The sequence below is a fragment of the Zosterops lateralis genome (assembly GCF_965231275.1).
Source record: "Zosterops lateralis genome assembly, chromosome: 2".
NCBI lineage: Eukaryota > Metazoa > Chordata > Aves > Passeriformes > Zosteropidae > Zosterops > Zosterops lateralis.
The window spans coordinates 39,305,660-39,324,971 of record NC_139763.1 but is presented as its reverse complement, the minus strand read 5'-3'; the positions used below and the strand labels follow the sequence as shown (position 1 = coordinate 39,324,971).

General features: G+C 42.1%; 1 protein-coding gene across 4 annotated transcripts in view; it reads right to left on the bottom strand.

Annotated features, from left to right (window-relative positions):
- NALCN (sodium leak channel, non-selective) overlaps positions 1 to 19,312 on the bottom strand; it is a 242,598-nt gene that overhangs the window by 142,291 nt on the left and 80,995 nt on the right. For all 4 annotated transcript variants that reach the window (XM_083883453.1, XM_083883452.1, XM_083883454.1 and 1 more), the window contains 3 exons: positions 18,399 to 18,541; positions 18,175 to 18,279; positions 15,451 to 15,537 (listed from right to left, as the gene is read on the bottom strand). In XM_083883453.1, coding sequence (XP_083739579.1) covers positions 15,451 to 15,537; positions 18,175 to 18,279; positions 18,399 to 18,541 — 335 coding nt within the window. The remainder of the gene's footprint in view (positions 1 to 15,450; positions 15,538 to 18,174; positions 18,280 to 18,398; positions 18,542 to 19,312) is intronic.

Sequence of the window (19,312 nt, the reverse complement as noted above, 5' to 3'; positions counted from 1 at the left end):
CTGGTGCTATGTCTGAGCAAACAACAATTCTGACAGACACCCTACAGGCTCTGTGCGGAGCATTTGTAACTCACTTTGTCTCACACAAACATGTGGGGGTTACACCAAACTGCTCAATTAGGTAGAACAAATGATGAAGTTAACCATGTTAACTATGTTAACTTCTGTGGCAGCTGATCTACTGAGAGGTTTTACAAAGGAGTTCCAGAATCCCACCTGATGAGTAGTGTGCCTTGGGATGTCTAACCTCCTGGGTAGGTGAGTGACACTGGCCTTGACAAGATACCCCTCTTGTCTCTTCTGGGAGCCCAGGCACCCTGCCTATCCTCAGGGCATATGAGCATGGACAGATATGGGATCTGCAAGAGACTCTTGCATCCAGCAGCATAGTAGCTAAAAGTAAATCAGACTGAACAGTCACAAGAAAAATGGGCACTCTTAAGGTGTTTTTGAAGAATTTTAACTCAGTCACCTAAATTTTCCTTAATTTTACAGAAGTGGCTGCAAGTAGCAACATGAAAAATTAGTATGCTTTCTGATTATGACACATCCTAATGCAGGCCGAAGAAGTTTTTATTTTGGTATAATGGTTTTACATTTATTGCATTTTTGTTTTGAGTGTTCCCAAAGGGGCTTTGCAGTCTTTTGTTACTTGTTCTCACTGTTCCCTATGACTGGCATTGATTTAAAAAATTGATTTTCTTTTCTTACTGAAAAATAATCTTTGTGTTTTCCATTTCAACATGAACCACTTGGCATGAATGCATGCTGAGGCTCCCACGTTGCCACATTATTTGCTGTTGTTGATATTACTTTAACATATTGTAGTGTGTTAGAACTTCCTGCCTACCATGAGTTACTCCTACAAGCTCAGCAGGAAGCCCTCAGTTCACAAATAAAGAAAAACAGGAACAATTTTCAGAAAAAAAGCCTTCAAAAATTCTTTGAGCATGTATTTACCCTTTAAAGGCTCCTTGTATCTCTTACTTTTCTTTTCCTATTAATTTTACAGGTTGCTAATGATTTTATCACTCTTTTCTTCTTTTTGTCTTCCTGTCTGCAAAGACTTGTAAAGTACACATACTCATTTAAAGCTGAACTGGAAAGATTCAACTCATATCTTCCATGAAACTGTGGTTGGTGTTACTAACACCAAGTAATGGGCATCTTCAGCTTTCTCAATACAGTTTTGTAATGAACAGAAAAATTATTAATAGTTTGCCACTGTGGCTCCTGTGGGAAATGAGCCAGACAGAAATTCCCTATTCATACTAATCATTTGGGCAAAAATGAAATGCACAGGTGAAGATGGAATGATATTTAGGAAAAGCTTGAGGACACTGTGTCTGATGTGTCAGCATGAATGGAAGTGGTGACTTACAAACTCCATGTGCACTCGTACTCTGACAGTAAAATCTTCAATAGATTAAATATGCTATATTCACTTTTAATCATATGTCCTTTGCCTAGGAAAGAAATAGAAGGTAACAAAGCTATGATCTGAGCAAGCAAGTGACATTATTATTACAGCACTTTTGAACATATGATTAGCGTCAGAAATTTAAGCACACCTTTTTGCATCAAAAAAGGTCAGCCCTTCATGCTACATATTATGTCAATTTGTTAAAGAATTCTGTAAAATTACAGAACTCAAGAGAAACTTGAAGGAGACAAAAAGATGAAATGCAATATCCAAAAGCATAAAAAAACATAGAGGGTGAAGGAGACATGGCCAGAGAAGAAGGAATTGAGTGTTTTAGCAGTTTCATGATTGGATATATTGAATATGAGAGAGAGACATGAAATAAAGCAGTACTTAGGGAGTTTCACTGCAGGAACAACAGAAGAGAACACAAGTGGGTTTTCTCTTCTTCTCTTTCATGGGAAGTAATTACTGGTGAACAAGAAAAGTTGGTAGTCTATTTGACCTTTAGTGTAACTTAGGAATCAACAGCAGAAGGTGTGCCTGCTCTGTCCTATTCCCTTCTTACCTACAGTGGCTTTCATTAAAGTATATACACATATTTCTTCCAATTAACTGGGATACTCTCTTACAGTGGAAGAAAAAACCCTTCTCTTTCAGTTTGCTAAAATTGAGTTTTGATTTGAATGAGTTTATTATTTGAGTACATGAGTTTATTCAGAAGAAGATTAACTGATTCTAAATCCTAAGCTTCTGAGGCTGCAATTTAAAAAATCTCATCTTTATTTTATGCCCTGTTCTCATTTAGAAAACTTAGAAATTGCATCAGTTAACAGAAGCTTGGACACTTCAGTAATGCACTTAGCACTGAAATAGTACTGAAAACCAACCATATTCATTTTACTGAGGAGACTCAGGAGCAGAGTATGCCAAGTGTAATATAAAAGCAAACTTAGTTTTGGTGAGGTAAACACAGTTGAAAAATGAGGAGGAATGGAAGGCTCTGCAGAGAAACTAAACATGTTGGCAACAGAAGAACATACACAATATAGTTTAGCCCCATCCCATCTTGCTATCCTCAGTTGTATATGGGGAGATAGTAAATACTGGCAATATGAAAAAAAACACAAAGAGACTTCCATTATTTTCTACTTGTACAAAAAGTATGGGAAGAAACAGTTGAATGTGTGGTGAATAGTGTAAAGGGATGGATACTCCAAGATCTAAGTAACTCTCAGAAACTGGCTAGGGATTCACAAATGAGGTGGTGTTAAGTTTTAGCTTTATGCTACTTCAGATGAGGAAGGTAAAGCTGTTAGCATCCTCTGCTGTTTGTTTGCCTTCTTTTTTCAGAGGCCTTAACCAGAGCAGCAGCTGCAACTGAAGGGGCAGTAAGTTCACTCCTGGGACACCTCAGTTCCCTGTCTTGTCTGATAATATAAACTAGTGTCCACTTCAGTTTATGTTAATAAAAGAAGTTATGAATTCAAATGGCTGAAATGATTGCAGTTCATTCAGCTGGAGGAAGGAGGGGACAGGACAAATAAAATGTAAATGTAAGTGTTAAGAACCTCTATCCTTTTCTGTTATCTCATAAACTTTCTGTTAATCTCATAACATTAGAGAACCAAACATTTTGCCCATATACTTTCTTTTTGCATACTGTAATTCACCCTTTTTTATTGAAAAGGACCAGAAAAACAGTAAGCTTCTCAAGCACCTTGGAGCCCCTCTGTTGAACTTGAGTTTGTTTGTCAATATTCATATTGAATAGGGGGCCCAAAAGCAGACACAGTATCTGGATTCAGGCTTACTGGTGCTGAGCAACAGGAGATAATTCCTTCCACACAATGACGCAGGAATCTGTCGACCTCCTCTGTTGCCAGGGAAGGCCGCTGGCTCCTGTTCAGTGTGCTGTCTACTGAGACTCCCAGGGCCTCTCTGGCAGAGCCCAGCCTCAGCTTATGTTGCCACAGCTGGTACCTCCTGAAGTGCAGCCTGTCCTTAGTGAATTTAAATTAATGTCCCTGCTGGTCCTTTCCCCAGTCCTGCTTACTTCCCCCTGAATAGCAGCTCTGCCCTTAACTGTTTCCTTCGCAATCTTGCAGTATGGAAAAACATGCTGCATGTGCCCTCACAGACATTAATCTACCATTTAAAGATGAGCACCAAGAAAAAAAAAAGTTATGGATTATTTTACCCATAAAATTATTACCTAATATTATTACCTAAAATTAGTATCTAATATTCACATATGCCATCTCTAGAAAGGTACTAGTATGTTCTCATAAAATCAGTGAATCACAGAATAGTTAGGGTTAGAAGGGACCTCTGGACATTGTCCAGTCCAACCCCTCTGTCAAGTTCTAGGTGAACTAGAACAGTGAAACAGGAACATGTCCCTCGGGTTCTGAATGTCTCCAGAGATGGAGTCTCCGTGACCTCTCTGTCAGCCTGTAAAGTATGTGTTTCACAAGCTACCTGTTTTGTTTGTAACTTTGGTTCTCAGTCAGGAATGCTACATAACTTAATTTTTAAATTGGTTTTAATGCCATGTAAGAGAAAAGAGGATGAGTCTGCTGGGTATGCAACACAGACTTTAAACAATTACTTAAAAAATTTACTGTCAGAATCAGATGTAGGGCAGAACTCTGGGGCCATATCCCCCAGCAGCCCAATGTAGCATTAAGACTCTGCAACATCAATGTTAAAAATAAAATTTGGGGTGTTTGTCCTATGATGTAACAGTGGAAAGCCACCTCAGTGGCACGTGGCACCTTTCCTCCCAGACCACCTCAAAAACAAAGAACCCGTTCCCATCAAAGCTCAAGCACCGCGCCCCCACCCCAGGTCAGAGATGGGGCGAAGGAACCGCAGCGGAGCTGCCTGCCTCAACGGAGCTCCAGCCGCAAAACAGTCGGCCGTCTGGCACGGGGAAGTCCCGACCCCCGCCGCCGCCGCCGCCGGAGCGGAGAGAAGCCGGCCGCTTTCCCCCCCCATGCTGCCCCGTCTCCCCCCCGGTTCGCTGCAGAAAAGCCCCTTCCCAACCCCGTCCACGGCCGGGAGCCGGCAAGGGAAAACTCAAAAGTCTGCGAAGCCTCCCGCACCGGCCGTCCAGCCCGCCGAGCCGCCCGCAGTCACCCGCCGCCGCCGCCGGAGCGAAGAAAAGAGCCCCGGCCGCCCGTCTGCCCGCAGTTGCCATGCTCCCCGTACAAGTCGCCGCAGCCGCCACGCGGTCAGCCGCCTCGGCCAGATGAAGCGTCCCCCGAGCCAGCCGGACCTCTGCCCCACTTCAAAAGAAAAACCCCACACCCACCACGTTCCACCCCCCCCACAGCACTGCCGCCGCTGTGGAGCGGCATGAGACTGGGACGCCATTTCTGCGGCAAAAACTACCCCATGGCCGCAAAGAGCTCCAAGCCCCCGCCCCGGTGATCCCGCATGCAAATTAAGAACTCCGAAAGCGTCCCGGGATGAAATCTAACATAAAAAACCCCTTATCAAATAAAAACCAAGTAAAATTAAAACGGATAAGAACTAATACTCAGCCGTGTGGACCCTAGAGAATCAAAAGAGCTAATTTCTCCAGTTTTGCTTACTAGCCGTAAGTTAAAAAGACCAAACCAGAGATGAGACCACAGGAGAAAACAAAGAACTGACAGGACTCTGGGGTTGCTCCCAGGCGAGGGCCAGTCCTCCAGCTCTGTTGAATTGCATGCAGCAGAGCTGATAAAGCCCTCCTCCTCCACGGCGACCAAACCCCTCGGGCAAATATTAATAAGAGCTGATTAATAAAGGCGTTTATGGAGATTAATATTTTCTCCGCCCATTTTTATTCATAACAACTGGGGGCTCGTCCGGGATTGGCCACGCCCAGAAGAGGACCGAGACGGGAAGGCGCCGCCCACCTTGGACCTCCTGGACAGCTGGCCTCCTGGACCAAAGAGAACAACGCACGCCAGCCTCGAGGGACAACCAGCAAGGACAACGCACGCCAGCCTCGAGGGACACACAGCAGCCACAAGGGGGCGCCGTTGAGGAGCACCGGGTAAGTATAAAACTCGGTGGCGGGAGCAGGAGACGTGCGAGTGTGTGAGTGAGACGGGGGCCGGCAGCTCGGACCCCCGCCGCGAGTGAGGACTCCTCAGTACTGCATTTCCACATCTTCGCGAGAGGAGTGGTCAGGAACAGGAGGAAGCGAGAGGAAACAGAGTGAGCGAGGCGTCTCCAGGGGTGTAGGGGACCCCCCTCCGGACGTGCGGAGGCTGAATAGAGTGTGAGTGGCACGTCATAGAGTGAGTGGTACTGTGGGTTTCCCCTAAACCTGTAGGGGCAAACCACCCAGGTCACCTCAAGTGTGCGGGGAGGCCAGGGACAAGTGTGTGAGGCACGCACCACACCGACGCAAGAGAAAGGGTGGCTAGGGGCTGCTCCCAGGGACCTGCAGGGGTGTGGGGAGAGAAAGAGGTACTAGCCGAGGTTACCAGGGGCTGCTCCCAAGGGAGGGGTGGCCAGGCCGAGGTAACTGACGGGGTACAGGACGGTCACACTGGGCGGGGGTGCTCAAAGGGGAGCATGCTACCGGGTGTGAAGAGTGCATTGGGCGGGGGTCGGATTAGATACGCTACCGGGCTTGAGTGTGTCGTGTTGGGCGGGGGTAGGCAGGAGTTCTATGCTACCGGACACGGAGAGGTAAAGCTGGTCGGGGGTATCTAAGGCCGGTGCTACCGGGTGCAGTGAGTGAAAGTTAGGGGAGTTCCAACGTGCGAGGAACTTAACGATAGGGCGAGTGAGTGAGTCGCATACTGTGTGTGTGTGTCCTGGCAGAAGTAGTGACTGGAACTCTGGGCCCAGGTTGACCGGCTGCTTACGGGGATACGCCGGACGCGCAGGAGTGAAAGAGGGTACCGGCTGGGGTGGTGACGGAAGCACCAGGGGTGCTGAGGCCATTGACGGGTACCGGGGGCTGGCTGTGGCAGTGGTCGGGGCCCTAAGGGCGGGTCATACGAACTGCTTCCAGAGCTCACGAGTGAGTGTGAGTGAGTGAGTGTGAGTGAAAGAGCTTTCAAAAAATTTTTGAATAAATTTTACCAAGTAAAATGGGTACTTGGATAAGTAGGTCTAGAGAGGCTGAAGTACAAAAAGAAAAAATACCACATATCCCTCCAGAGAGCCCACTAGGAAAGATGTTAGAACAGTGGGACAGGGAGGAAAGTACTAAATATTTAGATAGGATCAAAATGATCCATTATTGTATAGAAGTATGGCCTACTCTGGGTTTACCTGGAGAATGGCCATGGCACGGAACAACAGACCCTTGGATGTGTGCTCAGTTAAATCAACATCTGAGAGCCCAAGGTGATAAAAAAGCCGAACAAGTGCAGTATGCTGCTTGTTGGGAAAAACAAAACAGAAATAGAGACAACATAAGGATTTGTAAGTTACAGGGGAAAAAAGAAAAAAGTGATAAAGAAGAGAATAGCCCCATCTGGGATCCACTTAGTTACTTACCTCCCCCTCCCGCATATCCAGATATGCCCCAGGTTCCCCCTGGAAACCCCTTCCAACTTCCCCAAACTGTAACCCCTGTTTCCCCCCTACCTTCAGCCCCAAGCCACCCTCAAATTCCCCAAACTAATTCCCCTATTCCTCCCTCTACCAATACCTTTGCCCCCTCCCTAACCAGCCCTCCAGTAAGTCTACCCCCATCCAGTACTAACCCCTTCTATACAACAGAAGTACCCCCAGTTTCCCCCAACAGTAGCTATGTCTTTTCTCCCTTACCATCCATGGTTCCAGCCCCACCTGCAAACTGAGAACCAAATTTGCCCACCCCAAGCATAGAGCGTCCCCCTGAAAATAATTCAGAGGGACATTCTTATAACACCAGATCTAAAGCTAAGCTTTTTCCCTTGAGAGAGGTTCCAATGGGCGGAGTTGCTGGAGGGGTGGGATTTGTAAATGCCCCTCTGACAGCCTCAGAGGTCAGGAACTTCAAAAAGGAGCTAAGAAACTTAGTAGAAGATCCAGTGGGGGTGGCTGAACAGGTAGATCAGTTCCTAGGTCCCAATACCTTCACATGGGGGGAAATAAATTCTATATTCAGAATTTTATTTAGCCCCGAAGAGATAAAAATGATTCGAACAGCAGGGATAAGGATTTGGGAAAGGGAGAATAGAATAGGGCCCCCAGGTGAACATAAACTTCCAGTAAGTGATCCAAAGTGGAATCCAAATAGGGAAGAAGACAGGAGGAATATGGATGATTATCGAAATTTGATAATCAAAGGAATTAAAGAATCAGTCCCCAGAAGCAATAACTCAAAACTTGCATTTGATAGTATGCAAGGAAAGGATGAAACCCCAGCCACTTGGCTGAGCAGAATAAAACAAAATTTTCGAATATATTCTAATATTGACCCAGAAAGCCCTGAAGGCCAGGTGTTACTTAAAACACAGTTTGTTACAAAGTCCTGGCCAGATATTAGAAGAAAATTAGAAAAGTTAGAAGACTGGCAAGATAGAGGAATAAATGACTTGTTAAGGGAAGCCTTAAAAGTCTATTTAAGAAGGGAAGAAGAAAAAACCATAACGAAAGGAAAAATCATGGTAGCTGTGGCTAGAGAAAGTGTATCTAACCAGAGTTCACCCCACCGAGAGGATAGAAAGCCAGTCAAAGGGCAAAGAAATTTACTACCCTGAGTAACTCCTAAAAAGCAAGGAGAAGATCGGAGGTGTTTTTATTGTGAAGAAATAGGGCACCTCAGAAAAAAATTGCCAAAAAGTATCATTTGATGAGGCAATCAAGAGAGAGAAAAATATATTAGAAAGTATATTAAATGAAAAAGATGATGAAACTTAAAAAGTCATAAAATGTATGACTTGCAAAATTATAAAAACCAAATTAATAGAAGAAACACAGCTAAATTGGCTCAGCTGTTTGTTTGCTTCTAGCTCTTCTGTAAATTAAAACCTGGCCCAAATTTAACATAAGAGCTTCCCCTTAAAGAAATGTTTAAACTTCTATTCTTGTTAACCCTCTAACCCAGGAGGTTACCAAGAAAGAAAACCAAAATCCCCTTAATTCAAATATCATAAGTCCTTTCCAGGTGCTGCTAAAGACCAGAGTGAAAAGACCAGCAACACCACCTCCAAACATCCTGTCCAGCACAAACCTTTCAAAACATCATCCCCCATAGACTGTTGTTTCATATTCAAACTCTTCAAAAATGACTTTCAAAAAAAAAAAAAAACACCCAGACTACATATTGCATAGAAGAAGTTTTTTTTACTGTTTGTATTAGTGGTTGTGATATTGTTGTTGAAAGTTTGTTGTTGTTATTATTGTAATGTTGTGACTGAAAGCGCATATCAATCACAAAAGCTGTGGGATTGTTTGTTGTTTTGAATTAGTATAAATTATTGGAAAAATTACTACAAAAATTTAAAAATCTCTCATAGAGCACAACCCAAAAAGGCTACCTAAAAGTTAACAGCCAAGTGTGAAAGTGCAAGAAAAACTCTAAAAACTGAACCCGGAGAGCTCCTAGAACCAAGAGGCAAGGCCAGGTGAGACTGAAAAAATGAAACTAGTTCACACTGGACTCTTGGAAAGACTCATGATAGTCTGAATGATAAATAAACCCATAAGGAGAGCTGGTTCAGAGAGGCATTCCCTCATCAATGATGAGAAGAGCTCAAAGTCCTCAATAAGAGTTTATATCAACCCAAACCACACTTGCTTTGCTGATCTGCAACTCTCAACCTGTCAGGATGAGAAAAAAAAATTGGTCATAAAGAATACTGCCACCTTTGAGCAGAGCTTAACTAGAGAGTGCTCTATAAGAGAATGGTTTCAGCTAGGCAAACCTCTCAATAAAAATTTGGTTATTATTTTGATTAAAAAAATAAGCTACAAACAGTCCCTAGTAGTCACAAATATAGCCCAAATTCAGATTCCTTTTAATACTAAAAGCACCTCAAAAAAAAAAAAAAAAAAAAAAAAAAAAAAAAAAGCCCCAAAAATTAAGTAAAAAATGACAAAACAAAACCAAGCTGTGATTGATATGAGCAAAGTCCAAACTTGAACAAGTAAAGTTAAACCCCAAAAATAATCAAAAATCATTACCATAAATAAGTTGATGCAGGTTTAAACAACCTGATCAAAAGCAAAGAGGAGGGAATTGTTAAAAATAAAATTTGGGGTGTTTGTCCTATGATGTAACAGTGGAAAGCCACCTCAGTGGCACGTGGCACCTTTCCTCCCAGACCACCTCAAAAACAAAGAACCCGTTCCCATCAAAGCTCAAGCACCGCGCCCCCACCCCAGGTCAGAGATGGGGCGAAGGAACCGCAGCGGAGCTGCCTGCCTCAACGGAGCTCCAGCCGCAAAACAGTCGGCCGTCTGGCACGGGGAAGTCCCGACCCCCGCCGCCGCCGCCGCCGGAGCGGAGAGAAGCCGGCCGCTTTCCCCCCCCATGCTGCCCCGTCTCCCCCCCGGTTCGCTGCAGAAAAGCCCCTTCCCAACCCCGTCCACGGCCGGGAGCCGGCAAGGGAAAACTCAAAAGTCTGCGAAGCCTCCCGCACCGGCCGTCCAGCCCGCCGAGCCGCCCGCAGTCACCCGCCGCCGCCGCCGGAGCGAAGAAAAGAGCCCCGGCCGCCCGTCTGCCCGCAGTTGCCATGCTCCCCGTACAAGTCGCCGCAGCCGCCACGCGGTCAGCCGCCTCGGCCAGATGAAGCGTCCCCCGAGCCAGCCGGACCTCTGCCCCACTTCAAAAGAAAAACCCCACACCCACCACGTTCCACCCCCCCCACAGCACTGCCGCCGCTGTGGAGCGGCATGAGACTGGGACGCCATTTCTGCGGCAAAAACTACCCCATGGCCGCAAAGAGCTCCAAGCCCCCGCCCCGGTGATCCCGCATGCAAATTAAGAACTCCGAAAGCGTCCCGGGATGAAATCTAACATAAAAAACCCCTTATCAAATAAAAACCAAGTAAAATTAAAACGGATAAGAACTAATACTCAGCCGTGTGGACCCTAGAGAATCAAAAGAGCTAATTTCTCCAGTTTTGCTTACTAGCCGTAAGTTAAAAAGACCAAACCAGAGATGAGACCACAGGAGAAAACAAAGAACTGACAGGACTCTGGGGTTGCTCCCAGGCGAGGGCCAGTCCTCCAGCTCTGTTGAATTGCATGCAGCAGAGCTGATAAAGCCCTCCTCCTCCACGGCGACCAAACCCCTCGGGCAAATATTAATAAGAGCTGATTAATAAAGGCGTTTATGGAGATTAATATTTTCTCCGCCCATTTTTATTCATAACAATCAACATGTTTAAGAAAGGCTGAAGGCTTTATTAAACAACAACAAAAAAATTCTCTGCTGAATTCAGTGTTATGCTTATCTTCATTTTTCCATGTACTGCACAGTTGCCTACTGAGACAGTACTGCACTTTTTTTGTAGCTTGTCAGGATATATACCCTGAAACAATAGGAAGAATTAAAGAACACAGGGTTTAGCTGAGTTCTTTCACTCCCAAACTTATTAATAATATGTACTTTCTGCCAGAGTAAGTTTCAAAGCTAATATCCTGCCAAAATAAGTGTCAGCTTACAACCCTCATACCTATCTCTTTTGTTTTGCAGATACTCTTTGCATATTGTTGCAGTATGCATTTTGGATTTTCTAAAGTTCTGTATGTTTTTGCTATAATTTCTGTAATAGTTTATCCCTACCACCCCCCTTTCCCAAATCCCTGTTGTTTCCCCTCACAATAGCCTCTCCCAGTTCATTGTAATCCTCCCTGATAAGACCCATTGACACACCCTAGTGCTTGAGTGCTCTAGCAAAAGGCTGATGACTCAGCCAGGCTTCAGGTTTCCCTACTCCTCTTTTCACCCCTAAATAGCCATGCTCTTAGGACCTCTTGGTCCTAAGTCACTCCTCTTCATTCCCAAAGCTAATACCCCCTGTACTTAAGGGCAGGTAAGCCCTAAACCTACACTTGCACCTGGGCTTCGGGCCTGAATAAAACCTTCCTGATCCTCAAGTGTGAGTCCGCTCCTTCTTCCAGCTGTCTACCACATCTCTGTCTGGGATTTGGACCCACAAATAACTCGTTTATATGGTTATCTGAAGAGCAGGCTGGCTGGAGAACAGCTCGTAAGTAACCATAGCATATGTTGCCTGGAAGAAGGTAAGAAGAAGTCTCAAATTTGCTTATAATACAGCAAATCTGACAACCAAAAATCAAGTGCATCAAGCTTGGTCAGCCAGCCTTTGGTTTTTAATCAGCAGTTGTTTGGAGGTTTTTTTCCCAAATAAAATCAGGGCCAGTCAGTCCCTAAGATCCAAACACACTGAAATATATACTTGTAGGAACTCCTAACAAAGAGGAATGGAGCATGGTTCATGGCATAGCTGATCACCTTAAACACACAAGTTAAGATCACCTGTGTCATTTGCAAGTTCTCATTTACAATTTCTCTTAGAAATTGTTTGTTCTTATTTTCTTTCCTTAAGCAAGAAATGCTTGTTTTCTAATCAGCAATCTCACCAAAATTTTTACGTGAAAAGCTTAAAGGCAAGCAGTTACTCGTCCTAGCTAATGCAGTGGAGGAGGGAAGGGTGATGGTAATCAGCCACAGCCTGTACACATGGCTATAAGGTACTGTATCTAAGAGGTAGAAGGCTCCCTACATAATGACCTTTGTCATCCCGCTGGGGATATATTTATACTGTGAGTTTGTCTTGTCCTATTTTGTTCCCAAATCCTAATCCCTCAGTGTGCCCTCACCTCCCTAACTCTCAGCATCTTCTGGTGGGGAGCCCACAAGAATGGAGGAAGCCAAGTAGAAAGAACATACTAGGTACAGTCTACATCTATTCTGCCCATCTGAGGTGGAAAGTGCGGAACAGTTTTATTCCATGCATCAAAGCCAATACTGCCCCCAACACCCCTACATCTTGCTCACAAAACATACAACCCATGTACAGCGGGCTCAGGTCTTCATGCTACCAAAATCACTCAAGTACAAACACCAAGAAACAGTTTCCCAGCTACTAAATATTTTTAAAGATAGAAACTCCACCACTTCCCTGGGCAACCTTGCCAGCACTTAGTCACCCTCAGAGTAAAAAACTGTTTCTTGATGTTCACAGAGAACCTCCCATTGTTTATTGTTGTGCCCATTACTTCTGGTCCTGTCAGTGAAAGAGGATGTTAAATTGCAGGGCACCAGGTGATGGAAGTCAGTTTATATATGACATTCCAATGTCTAACTAAACAGGCAGCACAGCCCCTGCAAACCCTCTGGTTCATGTCAGGGAAAATATGAGTATGAACTGCAGGAACTGCAGAGATGTCCCCAGTGCCAGCAGCAACTCCTGGTCACAGTGCTTGGAACCAGACAGGTCTTTAATCTCAAATGGGTGAAATACTTCCTCAAGTTAACTTGACAAGCATTTTTCTACCAGAATTTAGCCTGCAAACCCATAAGTCTCAGAAGCACAAATCTTTAAAATCAGGCAGTAGATAGGGCCTGCTGCTTCTATTTAAAACTTTGCTGAGCTGTTGTTGAAATTATTGCTACATCTATAGTTTCTTTTGACAATATTATCAGCAGTTACTGCTATACCATAACCACCACACACCACCTCTGAACTCCATTAGTTCCTACAGGTGGCTGGAACCTATCTATAGCCAAGGAGAAACACATCTCTACAACACCTACAACCTCTATATTCCACACCTCTGCACCCCATAATTGTCCTACAAGTACTTAGAATGAGCCATTAAATGTGTGTGTATGCATATATGGGACGTGTCTGCATGTCCCATACATATATATAAGAATAAATCTGAGAGCTGCACAGAGGAACCTGGGTGGTTGGAAGCCACCAGCTCTGAGTATTTAGGGGTTCCTTAGGAGCTGGCTTCACAGGCTAGTAGACCAGCTACCTCTCTGATATTGGCCCAATACAAAACAAGAAACAAACAAACAAACAAACAAACAGATTTTTATAGTCATTTCCATATGTCTTTTAAAACAAACTAGATTGAAATTTATTGTAGTCATGCTTTATAGTTCACTGCTGCTGAAGGAAGTAGTTCTCACATTCCTAGACTGCTCTCACTAATGTTCTGGTCCCTTTCTTGTGTCAGAAAAAACATTTATGCAGCTGCAGGGAGTCTGATCAATAACAAATTTGCTCCTCTCCTCCTGCCAACTTTGATTCCATTCCCTGAACAAGTGCATAAATACTGTGCCAGCTCAGGCATGTGAGGGGGAAGTATAGCAATGAAGAAGGGTAAGACTATCTTCTTTCTGCAATTCTCACATTATGACCTGATGCAGAACATAAAATCCATTTCTCAGAACGTTTTAAAATCATTAGATTATCCTAACATGTAGACCAGCAGTTAAAAAACCATAAAAGTATTACATCACACAGAATACTTATATGAATGCATGCAGAGGTATCCAATGCATGGAAGTTCCAAATTATACAAAGCAAGTCTTACTACTTAACTCGTATTTCTGATACCTAAAAGTTAGAGTGTGCATAAGGCACATAAAATATAGAACAGCAATCCTGTTTACTGCCTCCATGATGACAACACCGACTCAACCCAGCTTATTTGTCAATAGAGACAGTAATGCCATGAAGGATAAACTTCCTAATGGAAATTAGGACATGGACTTCATATAGTTAATGGACTATTGGACTAATGAACACCTAATGGAGTTCATGCAGTTTAATGTCTTAAAACAAGCACTAAAACACTGTTTCAGAGCTTCCCCTATTTCATGCAAGGATGAAGAACAAGAAGAAAACTGCTAGTTGAGTGGCAAATACAAGAAGTTGAATGCATGAGATTTACGTCCACTGGAACACAATTTACTGTGTTCACATGATTCCTAAAAGGGGCAAAAATACATTACCACAAAGGCAGACCAGGTAACTCAGACAGTATCTCAATTTTCATCTTAAATTGTTTTCACTGTGAGTTCAGCTACATTTTATCCACACACCTGTGACTATTACTTGAGAACACCACAAATGATGTTCCTGTTGCTGTCAAAATCAAGAATTAAATTTGGGAAGACGAATTATCTGTTAAGACATATGCTGTAATCAAATACATGGCAGTGGTTTGGCAAAGCAGAGATATTTGAGAATGAACAGCTTGTGGAGGGGATTGAAGGTGCTTGCCAGCTTAGGGTTTAGCAATGTACATGCTGCCAACAAGAACATATATTTTAGCTTACACATTAAACCAAGCATAACCAAAATTGCCAGAAAATGCTATAGTAGATTTGAATTTCTATTCTGAAGTTAGTTTGTTTTATCCAGAAATGACATTATTTAACTTGCAAATAAAAATTTGAGCTGCTGTACAGTGCTCTATTCTAAAAATGGATTTATAAAAAAATTACTTATCTTAGTCTGGATTTATTAAAACAAGGAGAATAGGTTTTACAAATTAACTTATATCCAAGTAGGAATATCAAATCTAGAAGTTTCAAACACTGTATGGCTTGCTCCCTACATGCTTCTTCTACCTTTTTTTGTGAGCCTATTTTCACAAGGGAACAAGAGAAATTAGGTACTTCTGTGTTTATTATGATTAGTCATGCTTCTTGGCATATGTTATTGTATTTTGCATTTAATAAACAAGCATTTATGTTGCAAATATCCTAGGAATGGAACATATTTGTATATAAATTTTGAAAGACAGAACATGATTAACTGTTTTATATTTCAAAATCCTAAATCTTTCTCTCATAAGTACACAAAACAGAACCTTATCAGGAAGGATTTTTCTAATCTTCTCCCTTTGGGTGTGGTACGTCTTTATTTGTTGATCTGTGATTTTCAAGAAAAAATCTACACTGCAGAAAGCAATGGATTTAACAAAAAATATTACTAAAACTATGGTAGCTATTTCTCAGCATAATTTCCTTATGGGAACATTTGAGTGATGCTGGTTACACACACTGATTTATTAAAAAGAAATGTCATACCTGTAGACATGCAGGAGCTCTGCCTTGGGGTTTATTCACATCAACAGCCACAAGCTGCCAGCCTCCAGCAGCATCTTCATGAAACATCTTGAAAGGGAAGACTGTTGTCAGAAATGTTTTATGTGGCAATAAATACAAGTGAGATGTAATACATTCCCTTTAAGGACCAGCATACATTTTCATGATAGCTAGTTTAAAATAACAGAGGAATGATTCTTTCCTCTACAGAAAAAAACCAACCAAACATGCTTTTTCCAACATTAATTGTCTGAATTTTACTCAGGTAACATGGAACACAATGTGTCTCTATTAGTCCTAATACAGAAAGCAATTCAGCTAATCTCTGACCAGCATCATTAGATGGTGGCACCTGTTCAGAATAATTTCCTTACTAAGGTAAGCTTATCCTCATCTTTTTTACTGGCAAAATTATTTTACTGCAAGGACCACTTTATTTTTGTTGCACTGATGCATATCAAGAGTAACTGGACAGTCCTTATGTATTGTTTCAGGGAGCTTATAATAGTAATAATCCTGTAAATAGCTGGACATTTACAAGCTCTAATAATGGCAATGGAAAAGACTCTCTTGACCACAGTGGTATTCACATTTTATCAACAGTGTCTGCAAGAGTAGACATAGGCATTCTGTTTTGTTGGGTTTTTCCCTCAGAAAGTAGGACACAAAATGATGCAGACGGCTGGACATAAGGAACAGCAAGACACCACGCCTGAAAGTTATTAACACTGTCCTTGAAAATGTCCTTGAAAGAAAATGAACGGTTCCAGCATTCTGAGTTGCCACCTGCACATACTATGCAATGAAGTGTGGCAAAGTTCCCACCTCACTCCCACCTTTTCCTTGATACCCAGCACTCAAACGAGTCACCTCAAGAACACAGCCACAGGAACATGGCTGAAGCTTCAAAGTCATCCTGAGAGAAGTGCTTATTAGACTGGGGACAATGTCACCCAAATATGGTTGTAATTTTTCCAAGTCTTTATTTAGTATCTCTGTACTGGGAAGAGTTGCCAACTAAGATCAGCACAGTTACTCCTCTTTTTACCATGCTTTAAAGTGCAGTGCTAAAGTGCTTTAGAGAAGAACCTCCTTTTATCCTTTTGTAGAGACCCCTTCCTAGACTTTGACTCCTGGACACTCATTTACTTTTTTATAGGAATAAGTTCAGGGAACAGCTCAGTAATGTATGAAGAGAGAAAATTAAGGCATATATCTCAAGTCTACTTCATGCACAAAACAAGAAAAGGTTTTAACTTTTGTCTGATACTTTGAACAAGAAATCCTGCAAGATATTTTCTATCCTTCCTAATACAGAAAAAGATAAATTGTTTTAGCAGTTTGGTAACCTGGATTCTCTTGATATCCCATTGCGTCACTGACTCAAGGAACGAAGCAGCCATTCAAACCATTTGCTTGTCTGCAGCCAGCAAGTTATTTTTAATTTGTATGATGCAGATTATATTCAACATGTTCATGTTCTTTGACATCATGACATTATTTTGCATATTTTAAATTTCTTAGTGTTGGCTGCTTCTTGTGTTTCCCTACACTGAACTTTCTGTTCCATCTTCTAGTTCAGAGTATGCTGGATAAGCCTATATGGTTCAGGATTTGTTCTATGAACATTAAGTTCCTCAGGCTAAGCATATGTCATGTATAAAAGTCCTTTTTTTTTAGATTTTAAATTGATATCACAAAGTCTGCTTTGACAAAGATGTATATAGAGTAGAAATTATTGCCATAAAGTCTATTTGAGGCAAAAAATGTAGCAGCTGGCTGAAGAGGACTAGATTTACATATAGATTACAGAAATATCAAAAACAATATAAAAATATTCAGTAATTAATTTTGAAAACTTACATCCTTTGGCTTAGGAAAATAAATAATCTCCAACTACATGGTTAGAAAAAATTCCCTAGTGGGTATTTTTCTCATATCTGTCTTTCTAAGAGCTTTTTGCAGGCAGGTGATACTGGCTCCTCTCAGAGATGGCAAACTGCACTAGCCTGGAAAAGCCTGGTCTTCTGACCATTTGGGACACATAACCTGATTGTTAAAATAATGACTGAGGGAATTTAAATCTCAACCCAGTAGCTCTTTTTCATACTGGATTCTTTCCCACTATCAATCCCACCCTTCCTATCACAGCTTCTTCTTATTTATTATTTCTATTTGAGGTCTCACTTTCTGTGGCTGCCCCAGCTGTGAGCATGGCTCTTACTCTGCCTCTGCAAACTATTCTTCATTGGTCTCAGCACACCCTTCTCAGTTCCAGGACCAGCTTCCCCAAACACTTCAGCTACACTCTGACCCCTCTTCTTCCAGCTACAACTTTGGGGTTTCAGCCCTTATTTCTTAGCACAGGAAGTGATACCCAATAGCAACCCTGACTTCAAAGCCACCAATGACATGATAGAAAAGCATTATCATACTTTGTTAAAAAGGATACAAACACAGCAGTAACATACCTAGCTATACAGAGAATCGTATTAGGCTCTTCTCTATTATTCGTTTTTGAGAAAGACTAGTTACATAATGCAACCAAGAATTTAATATTTTATGAAAATTCATGTATCAGGTTTATAATATAGGTAGTACCATGCAAAGTCAAATAAATATGACAGGAATTTTTTTGCTTATTATTAGTTCATGCAGTAAATGAAATCAAATCTCCAAAAAATCTGAGCATCTCAAGTGCTTCACCTGGGTGGTGGCAGTTGAAGTAGTACTGCTCCTGGACCCCCACATCTGCTGGAACTGCACTCTAATTTCTGCAAATGTTTCAATGATGACTGCAATAAAAACATTCTGGAAAAAGAACAAGAAAGAAGGGCTGACACAAAGCTCAGCAAGCAGAAAAGAGAAAAAAATTAATTCTAATATGATCTATGTTTCAGACCAATTAAAAAAGACATATTTTTCAGTACCTTAACAAGCCAGGCCAGAAAGAAAATTAAGGTGATGAAATAGAAATATGAACGCCATCGGGGAAAACTGTCAATTGCTCGGTACATAAGGAACACCCATCCTTCCTGAGAAGCAGCTTCGTAAACAGTAAATATGCTTGTGCCTGTCAGAGGAAAAAATGAAAATGTTTGGTATTAAACCTTCGTGAAAGTTTTCAGTATCACCAAACAACAAATTTTTTCTATCCTAATTTTGTTTTTCCTAAAGGGTGTCAGCTCTCCTTCTTCAAAGAGAAGTTTTTCAGGTGCATTTCCCCATTTCTTCCTTTTGCAATTGAATATGAATCAGTTTTTTATCAGACCAGACTGACTCCTTTCCCTCCATGATCACACCCATATAATCCCCTAGATGGGTTCACTGGCAGTATGCAAATGCCTCCAAAGGCAGAATTTGTCCCATCATTTGCATTCATCAGCATCCTTGAGAAAAGGCAGATTTAACAAGGATCAACACTCAGTAGGTTAAAGAAATCACTCTTACTATCAGCAACACTGAGCAGCAATAGACCAAGAAGGTGCCTGACACTAGCAAACAGGTAAGCATCTCCAGCAAGCTACTAAACTGTTTTGAAATTCATGTAGTACTGCATTAATATACATACATTTTTAAGTTGAACTTGCTATATCACTCTGATGGGGGTGGAGAGGAGATGAAAGGAAAGCTATGAGAGACCTTTTTGTGCAGAAACCTCTTTTGAATAACAGCTATAAAACTACTGATTTTAAACTTAAAGTCCAAACTCAACCCAATATCTGAGTGATAATACGCTTTAGCCAGCTTGGCCTTCCTCCTTATCTCTGCAATGAAAGCTTCAAAATATAGACTGGTTATGGCTTGTAAGTCATTCTTGTTTAAAACATTTTTTTTATTCCAA